The sequence below is a fragment of the Gadus chalcogrammus genome, chromosome 7 (assembly GCF_026213295.1).
Source record: "Gadus chalcogrammus isolate NIFS_2021 chromosome 7, NIFS_Gcha_1.0, whole genome shotgun sequence".
Classification (NCBI taxonomy): domain Eukaryota; kingdom Metazoa; phylum Chordata; class Actinopteri; order Gadiformes; family Gadidae; genus Gadus; species Gadus chalcogrammus.
Window position 1 is genome coordinate 15417684 of NC_079418.1, and position 15473 is coordinate 15433156.

A 15473-nucleotide genomic window follows, 5' to 3' on the forward strand; every position below is an offset into this window, starting at 1 on the left:
TCATTGCGAACGTGCGTTTTTATATTTACCCGGGTTTAGTGTGGACAGGGCCTAAAGATCCTAAAGCATCGCACCCTCGTATCTTGTAGTGTGGCCAGTCTTCCGACGAGACAAGGCCCGATTTCCTGGCTCTGTGATCGCAGTGTGACATGTTAAATGGTGGAGGAATATCTGAGAGTCGTGTAGTCTGAACCCAACAAGGAGCTGACCAGGGTGGGGCGTCTTGTTTAAAAAAGGCAGATCTCAAAGGTTGGCCAGCAGGCTTCATGGTTTCATGATGGATATAGTATGAGGGAATCTGTGTTGGTGTGTCACCTCTGTCGTGGAAAGCCTCTTCTCCCCGTTGTCACTCCCGATGCCAGAGTCGGGCCCGTGGTTCTTATTGGGGTAGAAATCCTCCATGCTGGAAATTTAAACAAATACCAAATTGAATACTAAAGGTAAACTAGGCTCATTAAAGCTGAACATGATGGTGGATGGAAAGGAAGCTAGTTAATGTAAAATAAGCAATGTACAGTAAACTTGCCTATCCTGGATTATTTTAAACATACAACGGCTAGTCCATTTTTATCCTTTCCTCTTCAATTTGCACTCTGTCACTGTTTGCTGCCGTTTATCTAGTTGATGTAAAGTTAGCTAGTTTAAGCTTGTATATTCTGCAAATGTATTTATATGCAGTCAGCAAGTATTATGTAGAAGCATTGAGCGTAAAGTAAGCTAGTTAATACAGTGTTACCTAGTGTATATTTTCAGTTGACGAGCGTACACTGAGCTAGTCGTGAATGTTACCTGTCTGTCAGCGCCTGAGGAAGGCAGCGTTTCCCTAGAGACGGCAGTTCAAGGGAATCAGGCTTCTTGTCTGTCCGACATGCCTGGATGTTCAGGTATTTGAAGATGTGCACTTTGCCCTTCAGGCAGATCTGAAAAACACAAAAGCACACACAGTGAACAGGTGTCAACTTCTTATATCAACGATATTCAACAATACCATCATTGTCCACTAGATGATGCAACTGCTCCAAAGTTTTCAACTGTGAAAGGCATGATGACCAGTGATGATATTGAAAGACTATTTTTTTTATAATGCTAACACATACAAAAGCACATTCATGTCATGCACACACACACACACACACACACACACACACACACACACACACACACACACACACACACACACACACACACACACACACACACACACACACACACACACACACACACACACACACACACACACATTAAATCATGGACAAACACCTGTGCAGGGGGGGATTGCATGGGGTTGTTGTCGAGGACGATGTGCTGTAGCTGTCGGAGCTTCCTATAGGCTATCGGGATCTCTGTGATCTTGTTACAGGAGAAGTCTAGTCGGATCAGCGGCAGGTCAGACAACTCTGATACAGAGACACAAAGCACAACATGTTATAATGCAACCAAAGGCAGTCAATTCATGTGTGTGTGTGTGTGTGTGTGTGTGTGTGTGTGTGTGTGTGTGTGTGTGTGTGTGTGTGTGTGTGTGTGTGTGTGTGTGTGTGTGTGTGTGTGTGTGTGTGTGTGTGTGTGTGTGTGTGTGGATGAAGTGTGTGCTAACCCTCTGGCAGCATGTGTAGACAGTTCTTCCTGATGTTGAGCTCCCGCAGCGCGTGGAGCTGGCCCACCTGGGCGGGCAGCACCTGGATCTCATTACAGCTGATGTCCTGGGGGGGAGAGGGAGAGCGCTCGTAATGATGCTCTCAACACGAGCAATAATGTAGACATTTGCAGCGTCGGCACAGGATGCAGCCCCATACACACCTCTGACCCATATACACACATCCCTGACCAGCCTACCCTAGCCCCCCCCCCATCCCCCTCCCCCTGGCTCCTCTCTTTCCCTCCCTCCCTCCCCACACACACACACACACACACACATCCTGATGCCCTCATCACAAACACACACACACACACACACACACACACACACACACACACACACACACACACACACACACACACACACACACACACACACACACACACACACACACACACACACACACACACACACACACACACACACACACCTCTAGGGCAGTTCTGCTCAGTTGGTCGAGTGGTTGGTCAAAATGACCTTGTTCCACTAAGTTCTCATTGGTCAGACCATCGCTGGTGTTACCCTCATAAGGAAATCTTCCTAATCTATTGTTTCCGGGGTGGGGGGGACATATGCAGAGCTATGTATTTTATTTATGAGCAATATATAGCGCTATATTGCGTTGGAAATAACACTAATAATGAACAAAAATAATATCTTCAATTGTGTGTAGTTTCTGTTATAATAATCCTATGGTTTAAAGAATAACTACCCTACAAACTCATTCCCACCATCTCGGAAAGCCACCAATAAGTTGTTGGTTTGTTCTTTATTTCATGCCAGTGTTTCCCCCAGAAAAAATCTCAAGGTGGTCATTGAGTGGGGGGGGGGGGGGGGGGGGGTGTTTCAATCCGATCAAAAAGCTTTATGGCAGGACCATTGTTGTGAACAGTATTACTTATGCTTTATTTATCTTTATTTTTTATACCTGATGGAAGTTTGTTTTCTTTCCCTACGAGACATTCCTACTTTGTTAATGCATGATAATAATAAAAAATAAAGATCGGGGCGGGGCCCTATTGTTGTTAAGGCCTTAACCCTACAGTGCTGTGGGAAACACTGCATGGTGTCTGCGACGCTCCATCAACCTTCATGTACCTACATAACACACAAAGCTCTGACCCCCCCCCCACTAACACACACACACACACACAAACACCTGGCCACACCAGCGGCTCTCACCAGCTCCATCAGCCCCTTGGCGTTGCCGATGTGATCGGGCAGGCAGGCCAGCTTGTTGTTGCTCACCAGCAGCACCTTGAGGGGCAGGCCGAACAGGTACTGGGGCAGCACCGACAGCAGGTTCCGACTGGCGGGGGGAACACACGAGAGGGTGAGCCTGAGCCCAGAGGAGAGCAGTGGCAGGCCGACGGCTGCTGGGAGCGGGTGGCTCGGCTCAGGGGGAAAACGCTTGAAACGCTAGCGACCGCCAAAACATGCCCATCTCTCAATGCTGAAATGTATTCTTGAATTTGATTTATTTCGTGCAAACATATTTATATATTCACTGGTGCTATCACATTTTTTACCCTCATTAAATGTTGTTCAGTCTTTCTGTCAATATATGCACTGTTGTAACACCCAATTATTATAGTGGATTAATAGGGATATGTGTTTTCTGATCTGAAGGAATGCCAGAACGTGTGTGTTCGCATAGAACCATGCATGGAGTGTGAGTGAGCGAGTGAATGAGTGAGTGAGTGTGTGTTTGGGCCTACATAACCTTGTGTGTATGTGTGTGTGTCTTTATGCATTTGTGTGTGTGTGTGTCTTTATGCATTTGTGTGTGTGTGTGTGTGTGTGTGTGTGTGTGTGTGTCTGTGTCTGTGTGTGTGTGTGTGTCTGTGTCTTTATGCATTTGTGTGTGTGTGTGTGTGTGTGTGTGTGTGTGTGTGTGTGTGTGTGTGTGTGTGTGTGTGTGTGTGTGTGTGTGTGTGTGTGTGTGTGTGTGTGTGTGTGTGTGTGTGTGTGTGTGTGTGTGTGTGTGTGTGTGTGTGTGTGATAGCTCACCTGATGTCCAGGTAGGTGAGCATCTGCAGGTTGATGATGGCTTCGGGGACACACTTGATGCAGTTGTGGTAGAGGTGGAGCGACTCCAGCGGAGCAAACAGACACACCTCCGCCGGGACCTCCGTCAGGCGGTTCTTGGAGAGGTCTGCAAGAAGGACCGCCAGCAACCAAAAGGATTAACATTCATGGGCAAGTGCACTGGTACACACAGTATGGCCAATACATAGACACTGTTGTATAAATAGACATGAAAGTAACAGAACAGCCCTACAATGTCCTGACGACCACCGGGTAGAAAGTTGCCCTTCGCACCTGCATACAGCACACATTACACAAACCCCTCAATAATATTATTCTACTATAATAGGTACTATATTACCAAGACTACTATTTTAATTATTTGAACAGGAGACTCTTATATCGTAAGCAACTTGAATGAATTCAGACATTAAGTGAAGGTAAGGGCATCTTACTCACTGCAGGTAGACAGAGGACAATGGGGATCGGACCCAGTGCCTCTCAGCTGGGAATCATACACCCTTTCCACTACACTACAATGACCAACTTACACTAATAAATATTAAATCAGTACATACTATATAAGGCTACACACTATATAACAGTAACCGCTACACTATTCAGCCCTTGGCTAGTAGCTATTTTATATCAGTACATACTATATAATGCCTCACAATATACGTCCCTCCCGCTGCCTTCCCCACCAAGGTGCTTTAGGTTGTGAAGAGGGAGGGTTGGGTAGTATGTCAATTATTTCTGAGTGCATCGTGTGCATTGAGAATCAAGTCATGTGGCACCAGACTCTTGGCGACAAAGGACAGGCTGCAAGACCCCAGGGACGAACCCACACGCGACATGAAGGGAAATGATGTATGAACGCTGATGAGAAACAGCACACACGGATACATATTGTCGGCGTGAACCACAAACACACGAGTCAAGTATGTGATAAACCGGGGGCACTTTGACGATCTGAAAGCAGAACACACACTTCCATCCCGCAGTCTAATGGCACGCGTAGGCGATGATGAGGTGTAAGTGCTCCAGTGCCTCCGTTCCCATGGCCTCTAATAGCCCAGGAGCTTACAGCGTTATCGTCCACGTTCATCAGCACTGCTTCCATTCATATTTAACCGTCTTCTGAAGGATCTGCTGAATCCTGGATTGCAACAAAGCTCTTAGGATTCCCTTTTTTTTTAAACATAAGAAATGGAATCGTAGTTTAGTTATTGTATATTTAGCTATTCTTTTTAATCTCTTTCTACTCAGCGCTTAGTTGATTCGTTTGTTTCAGTTTTGCCTTTTGGACAAAAGAAGATAATTGTTTTTTGGATTTCTGAACTCCAAGTCAATACAAATTTTTGATTTTGATTTGTCTACCAAGCTAGACACTGTCATAAACGTTCAGGCAAGACACGAAAGACTGTGTGGCATGTCTGAGTTGTGCCTCTGAAATGCTCTACCACGTATACCCATTACAATATTTATCCAACAGTACATGGCAGGTCTGACAGGACAGGGTCCAAACAAGGAGTTCTGCAGCGGGCCCAGAAAGTCCCGTCCCATCGATCCGTCTGAGGAGCCCATCGACTGAGGGGTGACGTGCCTCTCTGTGGCTGCTCAGCCCCATCCCAGGGCTGACATCACACGCCTTCGCCAACGCATGACCTCAGCGCTTTCCCTCGCCTATCGATCCAACAGAGGAGCCGTGGCGTAATAATGACGGCTCTAGCCTCGAGGATTAGACGGAGGAGCGTGCATCCAGTGTCTCTCGGTGGGACACGTAATGTAAACCAACAGCAGATAGACACCAGGGAAGAATGGCTCTATTGTGCGAGAGGAAGCCATGACGTGAGACTGAGATACCTCCCGCCCACACCGGAGTCATACATCAGGGGAGCTGATTCAAGATTTGCTGATTCTACATTCAGAGATTCAAAGAGCTCCGAGATAAGCTCTTCTATTTTACAAAGCGCCTGCTGCTGCTGCGGCCGATGAAATATTCAGAAGAGAGCTGATTCAGTAGTGAGGGGTAAAGGACGTGCGAGACAGAGGGAGAGATCCTGGGAGAGAGAGGGAACAGTGCAGAAGAATTGCTCAGGCACAAGTGGCCTAGTTCTGTGTGCATCCAAGGGAGCGAGTTGACTCCGTCGCAACACAACGCGCAGCGACACATAGGAACACAATGGAAAGAACTTTGATGGGATTCAAATGCAAGGTTCTCCTATAGTAAGTTACACCTCTCAGGATAATATGACTTCATTTAAAATAAATACACGTATTCAAATGGAGAAATAAAAATAGTTGTATTATTAATGATATAAAAAAAAATAGAGGGATTATAAAATAGAAGATGTGAGAATTGGTAGATGTGATTGGTGATTGTTATTTAAAGCACCCAAAGTGTTAAATAATCTAATAAACAGAATATATGTAATTAATGCGTGTAATTTAAGCAATATTAAGCTTAGTGCTTAAAGTTATCAAACCTTGAACTAAATGTCAATAAAATAACTCAATGGAATCAATGAGTGGATTAAACAATGGCTGGTCAACATAAACAAGTTAAGATTGATTTAGAAAACCGACAGAAATAGGGTATAAAAAGTGTGAGTAAAGATTGATTTGAAGCGCCGACTGCTATCGAGATAAATGATCAGTACACATAACAGATGGTGATTAGAGTACAGTAGTTTATCCCTCTGGATAAGAGGACAATGCGTTGAGAAACATAACAGGCTGTTGCCTCCGCCATGTCCTACAACGATGAGGGTGAGCAGGACAAAGATTCTCTTCAACCCATTCATGTGATTGGTTAAACTGGTTTATTTGCAGGCTGAGGCAATCCCAAATGGACCTTGATGTGATTGAAATTAATGTCTCTTTCTCAAAAAACGGAAATCACTGCTATGTGTAAAGTCCATAAGTATAAAGATTATTTTGCTGACGTGGGAGAAAAATCCCAATTACTGTAACAATCGCAGTCATTGTAAAAGACCTTTACTTGTAAACTATGACCTGGTCCTATACATTTACAGAGTAACCAACATATTTATACTATTTCTAAATCGATCAAGTGACCTCATCATCTGACTGGCTGATGTAGACTTTGAAATCATTAGTGAGTACCTACTGGCACCGTACACAATACAGGCCACCGCAGTCATTGGAAAGGGATGGGTCAGGGGGATATTCATCTTGTTAGCCCCAATATAGTGTTATGATACAATATGTACAATAGCTTATGCATATAAAATGGAAATGCATCAAATGAATAACCTGTGAGCATGACCCATATAGCATCTGTCATCTATGTCGTTTATGGGCCAGGGATTAGAAAACCATGTAGTAGGAGGATACACAGACAGACATCTGACAAACCATGCACTCAAGTCCATCTATGTATAAACTCATCGCTCTCTCACACACACACACACACACACACACACACACACACACACACACACACACACACACACACACACACACACACACACACACACACACACACACACACACACACACACACACACACTGTTTTTATGTTCTCTAAATCAGGTCCCTTAAGGAGTGAACCCTCGCCGTTGACAGTTAATCCACTTGTAGAGAAATCATATTAGAGGCTGTCATCCCCTACTTTACAGCCCATTATGTGGAGGACACACACACACACACACACACACACACACACACACACACACACAGAGGCATGCACGTGCAAACACAGACATACACACACACGCACTCACACACACACACACTCACAAAGTGGCGTGCACGACGTGCAAACACACACATACACACACAAATATGCTCATACAGGAACACAAATAGGCCCACACACACATGCACACACTGGAACACCCACACACACAGAATCAATCTTTGTACCACACACACACACACACACACACACACACACACACACACACACACACACACACACACACACACACACACACACACACACACACACACACACACACACACACACACACACACACACACACACAGCATATTCTCGCCTCCTGCCAACAAGGAGGATAGTCGTCCTCCCCTCCAACCCACTCCTCGGCCCCTCCTCTGCCCAGGAAGCAGCACTCCTCCTGGGAAGAGGAGGGCTCATAGCCACGAGGAAGGGCAGCCGGACAGACCGGTTCTCTGTAGCAGGGTCTGCCTAGATACAGAAGGTTTCTTTCAGTCACCAGACGACCCATAGGGGCGCATGATAACGCCAAACTCACACCCTGTTTGTTCACATGAATAACATTGTGTTAAAAGTTCGAAAGGGGAAAATAGATAGCGTAAAATTAGATTAATTTTATCATATATAGAACCGACAAATCCTATTGCTTCATTCTAAAACCCTCACATATTGAAGTGACACACTTTTGTATTCAACTACTGCTACTGCCAACGGTAGTAGTCGGCGGGCCTACTACGATTGGCCAGGGCCCCAGAGCTGTGACGCTGTGGAGCAGTGTGTCGTCTCCCGGCAGGAGGCCTTAATATGTGTTACTATGTTGGCTACCGTTTAACATATCACACGCCCGCCCACCAGGTGCTGAGTCAATATTACTTATCTGTAATGGCAACGATAAAAAGGCTTTAAAAGAAACGTTGTGTGTGTACATTTCTGATATGGTAATAACCAACGATATGAGTGTCTGTGTACGGAGCTTGGTTTACAGAGCATTTAGTTTCCAACGTGTTCTGCATAGTTGAACACTCATAGCACAAGGAAGTATTCACTTCCTCATACTAGACCTGCATCACTTGAGAAAAATCCCATGAATATCCTCCTGAAATAGGAGGCAGTTGACTCAGTCGAGACAGAGAGACAGAGAGACAGAGAGACAGAGAGACAGAGAGACAGAGAGAGACTCTAGCTGTACCGATGCTTTTACTCGCCCCATCTCCAAACTTTCCTCTAAAACATGGATCAACGATCAGCAGTAGCAGCAGACCACACAAGACATGCTCTAAGATGGGATCAGACCAAGATCACCATCAGAATAACAAAGGAGAAGTGGACTACATTGTGATTCCCTTAGAGTGTGTGTGTGTGTGTGTGTGTGTGTGTGTGTGTGTGTGTGTGTGTGTGTGTGTGTGTGTGTGTGTGTGTGTGTGTGTGTGTGTGTGTGTGTGTGTGTGTGTGTGTGTGTGTGTGTGTGTGTGTGTGTGTGTGTGTGTCTGTGTAAACCAGATTCTAAGAGAAACACAAACACACACACACACACACACACAGGCTTTCACAATATACTAGAGTAAACACACAAGGTCACAGGTTGAAGACATTTTCCATTAAGAGGCTGATCCAGGCCGATCCCCCCCTGGGCTTGGCTCCGGATGGGGGCCACAGCTGGGTCCGGGGAGGCCCCTGGCAAACCTCAACTCCAACCCCGAGCATGGGGCCCGTCACCGGGGCCCCTCCTGGGGCTGAGGAGGGATCATCTGGTCCTGGGGGGGGCGGGACTGGGGGCCGCTGGGGAGGGGTTTTGGCTGGACCCTTCATGGAGTCGGTCCATCTCTGTCTCCCTCTCTATCCCCCCATATGAAACACCATCTGTGACCCCCCCAAAACCAACACCCCCCCCAGTGGGTGTTTTCCTGCTGCTCACTCCTATAGGACACATTCATCCAGAAGGAACCTGCCAGCCAATCACAAAGCAATCACGCAGCTGCCTTCATTAATCACCACGGCAACGTCCCCGCGGTCAGATTCATGATACTTAAAAGAGATCCCCCGTCTAATTAAGAAACACTGAAAAGCCAATAAGGCATGTCAGCAGAGCTTCACAAATATGAGTTTTGGAATGAGCTTCTCCTTGTTTACGACCACCACTGGTTTATTGCTGCTTGCTGAATGTGGTGAAAAACATGGTCTCGTTATTATTAATTCCGTAGAGGAAGTAATCCGTCTGTAAGGTTGGGAGTCACCTCGTTAATTACAATATTACTGGAAAACGGACTGGGTTTTAAATGACTACCGTCTTCTATGTTCAAACCTCAGTATTTCATTGATCCATGCGATCGATACACACCCATATTAGTCTGTCCATGGCACAAGTTTTGGTGAACTAATGTGGCTAATGGCTAGCGAGGATGCTAAATGCAGCTCTAACAGTCGGTTTTCTGACATCTGACTGAAGGACGGGACTCATTAAATATTAGCAAAAATAGACGCAGTCTGTAAACTTCCCTTTGAATGAGCGCTCTGTTCATTCTATTCGGGTTATATTCAAGCGATAATACAAAAACAATAATTATATTATTAATAATAAAAAATAATTGTGTAATAATAACTGGGATTCTCCATTTGTGCAATGTAAAGACAAACTTTTCACTGCTTTCACTTTTTTAATCCACGCAACAGTAAGAAACATCCTGATGGTTCAGTTGATACTACGTGATAATAGGTTAGCTATAATCCGCATCAGTGACTAAATGTACAGACGTTGCTTATTGCCCTTCTAAAGCGTAGCTTTTAACGTCCACACTTTTTCCGCTGACAGCAGGTATCATTTCCTGTCTGGACGCGTTGAAGCCCCGCAGAGCACTTCCCGGGAGGAATAGCATAAACAAAAACAAAATAATGTATGAATGTGAGATTCTGTTTGTTTATACTCGGAAAGTACACACACCACAGACTCACACCCACACAAACCGATATTGCGGATTATTCTGTTGTTAGAGGTTGATTTGCATCTTTTTTCTTCTAAAATTGTCAGTGTGTGTGTGTGTGTGTGTGTGTGTGTGTGTGTGTGTGTGTGTGTGTGTGTGTGTGTGTGTGTGTGTGTGTGTGTGTGTGTGTGTGTGTGTGTGTGTGTGTGTGTGTGTGTGTCTGTGTGTCTGTGTGCTTGTGTGTTATGGCAACAGTATTTGGTTTATAAGACAGAAAACCTTCCAAAAACAACATTCTTTTGGTGTTGACTTCAGCAGACAACTTTTACCCAAAGTGAGTTACTTAAAGTTTAGATACATGCACATAGGCTGTGAGTCAACATTCTATTTCTAACAAACACTCTCCAGTCCCTGACTGTCCATTATATTTAAACTCAATTCACCCCCGTTTCCGCATTAAGACCACTATAAAACAAACCTCTGACTAAAGACGAATGACATAATTATAACCTCCTGGGGATCATCTGGTAGCCACTAGCCAGGGGTGCTTTGGATGGATGGAGAGGGATAGGGGGTCATTGGGGACAGGACCCATATATGCAAAACTATGGTTTCTATGGCGACGCCACTATAGGGTAAGTCTGGGGGATAAGTCTGGTAGCCCCTCTTCTAATGGAGGTCACGGCAGATGCATTCTGGGACATGGTAGAGAACATAAGGCCAGGTTGATATTCTGGTCATTGAGCGGCTCTCCAAGGTCAGGCCGTCAGGCCGTGGCCACAACACTTGTTCCCACGGGAACACAGTGATTGAAGACAAACACTGAGCAGGGCACCGTGCACATGTAGGTGCACGCGTGCACATATTGGGCACACATGTACCTGCACACGTGCACATGCACCTGCACACATGTTCCTGCACACGTGCACATGTACGTGCACAGTTGTACCTTCACACGTGCACATGTACGTGCACACATGTTCCTGCACACGTGCACATGTACATGCACATATGCACCATCACACGTTCAAACGTACGTGTACAGATGTACCTGCACACTAGGGGTGTGCCAAATAATCGTCATGACGATGCATCGCGATTCTAATTTTCACGATCTACTGCATCGATTGTTGACGCCAAGAATCGATTATAAATTAAAAAAAATGAATAATTTAAAAAAAAAAAAAAATTTTTTTTTTTTTTTTTTATATAGTTTTATAAAGCCTATTCACTTTTTGTGGCATCAGTTTGTCCTCTTATGTTTATGAAGTGATATTGTTGTTATAATGGCAGCTACTTCCAAAAGGGGAAATGTTTGAATGTTTTCATTTCATTGGTTTAAAGGACCACTGAGGCCATGTAAACGGCACTGATTATCCTTATTTTGTTATTTTAAGTTTTATAGATCCTTAGCACTTCTTGTCAGTGTATCCAGTAATAGTCGTTTCATTAAATACAGCTATGCATGAATTGAGTTGCTTTGAGTTATCAATTGAACACACTATCCAGATCATACACAGCCAGTCAGCCACTGGTAATGGCTTAATTTTTTTAACAGTGTTCAGTGAAAATTCGCAATGCATCGCAATGCATCGCAATAATTCAAGTATCGCGATGCATCGTGATAAAATCGCATCGTGGCATGTGAATCGTGATACGAATCGAATCGTGACTTCTTTGGCAATACCCACCCCTACTGCACACGTGCATATATACGTGCGAACATGCACATGTGCACATGCATATGTACGTGCACCTTGCCCTTGATGTGGGAAGCTTGTTTCCCTGGTTTTGAACTGTCAAAGTCTCACCGTATACAAGCACGTGCTTTTAAATGCACAAAGCACACACACTCACGCATCCGTGCGCAAGTCCTGATCCATTACATTTTTATCAATCATACAATACTTGACATTCAGACTTTGGTTGTGGAGGGTAAATGCCCTCTAGTTATCTATTTAACTACCATTTAACAACTGAGGTCTCATATTCTCACTGAAGTTAGAGCATGCAGGTGATATATATGTTGATGCATTAGTGAATTGTTTTCATTTTAGAGTTCTTATCAAAAATGATTTGTACCAATATTCAACGATTTCTGAAGAATATAATTGCTATCACTTTTAAAAGTAATCAGAGTTATAATGACTTATTATTAGGAGTCGGGACTACAATTTTTTTATAGTCTGCCTGATTTCAAAACACTTTCCACCAGGTATTTTTTCAACTACTACTCAAGTGTCTTGAGAAAGACCAATATAGTATGGCACGCAGCACATATTCAACGGAAAACCTAAACGGAGGGGAACAGGCTTGTTGTGGCCACATAGTCCAGGCTGGTCAAAAAGGCTAAGCCATAGAGCTGCAAGAAACAGAACACTTCCTGTTTCTGCTGGCTTTTAACACCTCAGTTGTGTAAACTGTTAGCAAGTGGGCCAGGCCTGACATTTTTTTGTTGTGTGTGTGTGTGTGTGTGTGTGTGTGTGTGTGTGTGTGTGTGTGTGTGTGTGTGTGTGTGTGTGTGTGTGTGTGTGTGTGTGTGTGTGTGTGTGTGTGTGTGTGTGTGTGTGTGTGTGTGTGTGTGTGTGTGTGTGTGTGTGTGTCTGTGAGATTGATAGGGTCCCCAGCCCCATGGGAATACAATAGGGTTGCTAATGCCAAACAACCCAATAATTATCAACAAGACTAACAGTTAGTTCATTACTTTCAGATACATCTATCTGCATACCATCAGATTGTTGTACATTATACTGCATTGCAATGGAAACATCCTTTGTGTCTGTAATGAATTAAAGATTTGGTTTATGAAACAAAGTTTTGTAATATGATTAACTGTTCTAAGATATTCGAATAAAAGGGCAATTAAAATTTCAATGAAAAGATGCATTTGCGGTTGGATGTACACAAAAGGGACTTATCAAATATATCCATTTGGCAGATGCTTGTATATATATATAATACTGTGAATGCACATTCTTAGCATGGGTCGCCCCACTGGGAATGGATGTCTAACCCGTGCAGTGTTAATGCCTTGCTCTACCAGTTGAGCTAGACAGGAATCTGACCACTTAGAACCAGACAAGAACCGGTGTCGGATATCTTCTCGATGAGAGGACAACGTAAGATAAGAATTGAATGATAGAATTCCCTGAGCACTACAATAACCAATACCCAAAACATAAAAAACTTTATTTCTGCCTTTCGGACCTAAGACAAAGATATAGCATCAAGAAATAAAACATTATATTTCAATTGTACCATACATTCAATAAGAATTAGTATCCATAATGTTGATGTGTTGCAGGAGGTTAACCTGGTTTAGTGCTAGGGAAATATAACCCAGTTTTACATTTCTGAAATGAAACAAATACCTCTGATTAAGGAAAAGCAGAACATTACCAAACTGACTTGACATTGCAATACATTGCAATGTCCATTGACAACATCTGTCAATTCAGTGGAGGTTAAACCTTCATGTGGTTTTCCTGTCGAGGCAAAAACTGGCATATTATGGTCCACAATATATCTGACTGTGTATTAACATCCTAAACAAACTCAACCAGAAACGTTATAATAGAAAGCCAAGGGCAATAAAGGCACTTCAGAAGATCCGTTTAGAGTACCAAGAGCAGGACCCATTAATGTGTCTTGATATAAACCCTGATTTTGGCTACCCCATCAGTGCCTGCTTGCAGAAACGGGCCTGCAGAATACCTCAGAGGAGTGGAATCATTGTTGAGCATTACAGACTCTGTAATCGTGCAACACCCCGCTGGGAACACGTAATGCAAGCGCGATATAAGTCCTCCTTATCAATCTATTAATTTCGTCTTTCCCGTCCACGCGCTCATACCCAGAGCATGCCATGCGGACAAGCGCACGCTAGAGCTGAAACTCGCACCAACACCCCAGCATCTTTTGTCTCTCCCTTTGCCAACGATAAAATAATCCGTCCACCGAATGCTTAATGAAACCTACTCCTCGATGTGTATCTCGTGGCTCAACTCTTTCATGCATTGATATTCTGCTCCAGCTGCCCTCTTCCAAATCATGACAGGCTGACGGGCGGCCGCTCCTCTGCAGCGCGCCTGTCTTGGGGTGCGCCTACCATCTTCATTCATGCTCAAAGCTACAAGTCTCAAGGTGGCAATCAGAAGCTATCGGGTGTCCACTAAAACCACCACACAACAGAACATGTGCACCAAACCAGTGCTGCAGCGATTAAATACACACGCAGGCTATGAATATTAATACCTATCAGAAGAATGCAAGCAGAATGTTAACGGGCGGTACAAGACCATTTGAGTTATCAGGTCCTGAAAAAGGAAATTTCCCAAAAGTATTGGCGATTGTTAGCCATTAAGACCCACAATGCCGTGAATTGCACAATTAAAAACGTGCATTGACTGGGAATGCCCGATCCAGCTGTACATTCGTATTCAAAATACCTCACACCACAACACGTGTTTAGATGGTTCTCGTAGTGTTAACAGCAGAACCGGTACTGCTCCTTCCGAACAACCCGAAGCCGTAGTATAACGTGCTCACCTGCTTGTGTCGTATCCGTAAGATCATAGCTCACTCCTGGGTACTCTCTCAGCTTCCTGCCGCTGAGATTCAATATCCCGGAGCACACGGCATCGTCCAGAGCCCGGTCCAGGCTCCGGGCGGTGTGGTGCTGGTGCTGGTGCTGGCTGACTCCCATGTTGTTCCATTGAGCTCCGTTAGAGATGTGTTGGCTTTGTGGAGCCGTTACGGCGCTCACACCTCCCTGACTAGACGCCATTTTTTGCAAGAGAAATGTACGCTTACAATAATAAGAGATCCCCGCCCATGCGCATTTAGGGCAGGATCCCACGGCGCTAGGGGGTGTGGGCTGGGGGAGCGTGGCTGGGGATGGGCTAGGTCTGATTTGGCTACGGTGGCCATTTTAGACTATCAATCCTCAAACACCTGCAACATTTCTCATGCCAAGAGGACAATTGTTTTATTAACTGATTGATTGGTTGGTCTACTGCCTGGGCTGGCTGCAAAGCCAATAGGCCAGGACATCAGCATTTAGGCAAGGCATGATGCCCTTGACTTACTACAGACTGAGTTCACTGACTATAGAGACATAAAGGCATTGGCCTAGGTCTAATTCACAGACTTTAGTTACATGGTGTGTCAACTAAGGTGCCGGTTA

The 15473-nt window shown here is 44.6% G+C and overlaps 1 protein-coding gene across 2 annotated transcripts in view; it reads right to left on the reverse strand.

Moving 5' to 3' along the window:
- The window catches only part of lrch2 (leucine-rich repeats and calponin homology (CH) domain containing 2), a 30010-nt gene extending 14877 nt beyond the window's left edge, over positions 1 to 15133 (reverse strand). Inside the window, exons 1-7 of one of the 2 annotated variants that reach the window (XM_056594982.1) lie at positions 14837 to 15133; positions 3647 to 3791; positions 2819 to 2945; positions 1595 to 1700; positions 1261 to 1397; positions 790 to 920; positions 316 to 403 (exon numbers count right to left, since the gene is read on the reverse strand). In XM_056594982.1, coding sequence (XP_056450957.1) covers positions 316 to 403; positions 790 to 920; positions 1261 to 1397; positions 1595 to 1700; positions 2819 to 2945; positions 3647 to 3791; positions 14837 to 15074 — 972 coding nt within the window. In that variant the 5' untranslated portion in view covers positions 15075 to 15133. The remainder of the gene's footprint in view (positions 1 to 315; positions 404 to 789; positions 921 to 1260; positions 1398 to 1594; positions 1701 to 2818; positions 2946 to 3646; positions 3792 to 14836) is intronic. The other variant, XM_056594983.1, reaches the window with a different exon arrangement.
- Between the last annotated feature and the right edge of the window lie 340 nt (positions 15134 to 15473).